The following is a 1,722-nucleotide window of genomic DNA, read 5'->3' as shown; positions in this document are numbered from 1 at the left end:
TAGACCTCAACCAAAAGTGAGGTCAACAATGAGCCTAAGGTAGAGGGCTTAAGCTAAGAAAATAATAACTTATTTGAAGCCGTCGAATTGGAGATGAAATGATAAGTGTGATCTTGCAATGAGAATTAAATTTTATTTAATTTAACATTTTTAAATTACAAGTTTACCCATGAAATTTTAATGGGCCTAGCAGTGAACTAACCGTAATTTGAGATTATGTAGTAAGGCTTAAAAAAGATAATATAACTATTCACAAACATTTTGAAAATACTACCATCCCAACTCTGAATTTCAATTGGCTAAATTCCTTGGAAAATCAATTTGCCCTTAAGAGCCTCCACTCACATAATTCATAGATAAAACATCGAGTGATAGTTACCCACTCATAAGGATAATTAAAGTATCAAGGTTCATTGAGCATATGGTCTATTAATTCATCGAAAATAAGGGATTATTTGGTTCAACTTATTGCCTGCGGTAGTGTTTTCAAAATGTCCCTGTCCCGTTTTGTTGGAGTGTTTCTACCACGGTGTGAGAAACACCGTTTCAGCTTTGTGAATAATGCGACCTACGGTTGGACCCCCGTGGGCCGCATTCGCCCGCTGCTTATTACCACCTACCCTCGTCCCCCAAGAGCGATCCTCGTTCTCTCGACCTCGTCTTGTCTGCCTTGTTGACAGTATCAGTCACGTTAAAGAGATCAAGCAGAACATTGATCTCGCGCTTGGCAGCGCTTGCATCACCAAGCCCTCACATATAAATTCCCATTCGACATCATCGAAGATCATCATGAGGGTTAAGAATGAGTTTGGGATTGGGGGGGTGGAGGGGGAGGAGAAGAGAGGAAGTTCTTTTATCTATTTGGGAGGGTTTAGGAATGTGAGAGTCACGTATGTATGAAAGAAGAGGTTGAAGTTGGAGCTTGACGAGATGAGGTACGATTTTGGTGCTAGGTGTGAGTTGGAATGCAAGGCTGGAGAGCCGGAGAAGGCAAAGGAGATGCTGGAGGGATTTTTGTTGGAGAAAGAGGTGGAGTATAACTACTCCAAAGAATCCAAGTTTGCGGTTTTCAGAGCTGGAACACTGCTTCACTGAGTAAGTTCTATTTTTCATTTTATTTTCATTTTTTGCTAGTGTAAATCTTCATTTCTGTTGATTTGGTTGTTATTTTTTAATTAGAGTAGTGCTGCTTTAGAAACTAGATTGTTCTACAAAAATTTGATTTGGTTTATTGAAGTCATAGAGTATTATCCAATTACTAGTGTTCTTTTAGTATGTTGTGAATAGTCGTCAATGGCTAATGTTGAATTCTGAATTGCTAGTGGTCTCACGCCACCTAAGAAAGGGCTTGCAAGGGGATAAAAGAAACGGCACAAGAAATGTTGAAGATAGAAAATTTTCTCTCTGATATGGGAAAAAATATTACATCAGGAATCCAAATGCATTCATTATCTAAAGGTGGGGTGCCACGTGTCAAGTGGGCTCAACCGTTTTTAACACTAGCAAATACCAGTGTATTGTGGTGGGGCTCACTTGACATATGACGCCACACTATTGGACTCTGAACGCAAATTATGTTATGATTCCTGATGTAATATTTTCTTTTGATATGGAGGTGAAATAGAGAATGTGTTGTACAATTCCTTCACATCCAGAACAAAGTGTCAAACCCTTTACATGGCCTCTCTTTTTTGTTTTTAAGTTTGGGTCGACCCTATGGGT

At 39.1% G+C, this 1,722-nt stretch overlaps 1 protein-coding gene across 1 annotated transcript; it reads left to right on the top strand.

Annotated features, from left to right (window-relative positions):
- Nucleotides 1-561: 561 nt before the first annotated feature.
- Nucleotides 562-1,095, top strand: LOC110037349 (triphosphate tunel metalloenzyme 3-like). Its single transcript, XM_020741977.1, has 2 exons — nt 562-890; nt 954-1,095. Exons 1-2 carry the CDS (start codon nt 562-564, stop codon nt 1,093-1,095), a joined length of 471 nt encoding a protein of 156 aa, XP_020597636.1.
- The last annotated feature ends 627 nt before the right edge of the window (nt 1,096-1,722 follow it).

Source organism: Phalaenopsis equestris, unplaced genomic scaffold, assembly GCF_001263595.1.
Source record: "Phalaenopsis equestris unplaced genomic scaffold, ASM126359v1 Scaffold218913, whole genome shotgun sequence".
NCBI classification, from domain to species: domain Eukaryota; kingdom Viridiplantae; phylum Streptophyta; class Magnoliopsida; order Asparagales; family Orchidaceae; genus Phalaenopsis; species Phalaenopsis equestris.
The sequence above is the reverse complement of the archived record's forward strand: the minus strand, read 5'-3'. Positions and strand labels throughout refer to the sequence as shown.

Coding starts and splice junctions, on each gene's coding strand:
- LOC110037349 (XM_020741977.1), top strand. CDS start 562: ATGCGACCTACGGTTGGACCCCCGTGGGCCGCATTCGCCCGCTGCTTA. Junction 891..953: donor TTTAGGAATGTGAGAGTCAC/GTATGTATGAAA, acceptor TTTTGGTGCTAG/GTGTGAGTTGGAATGCAAGG.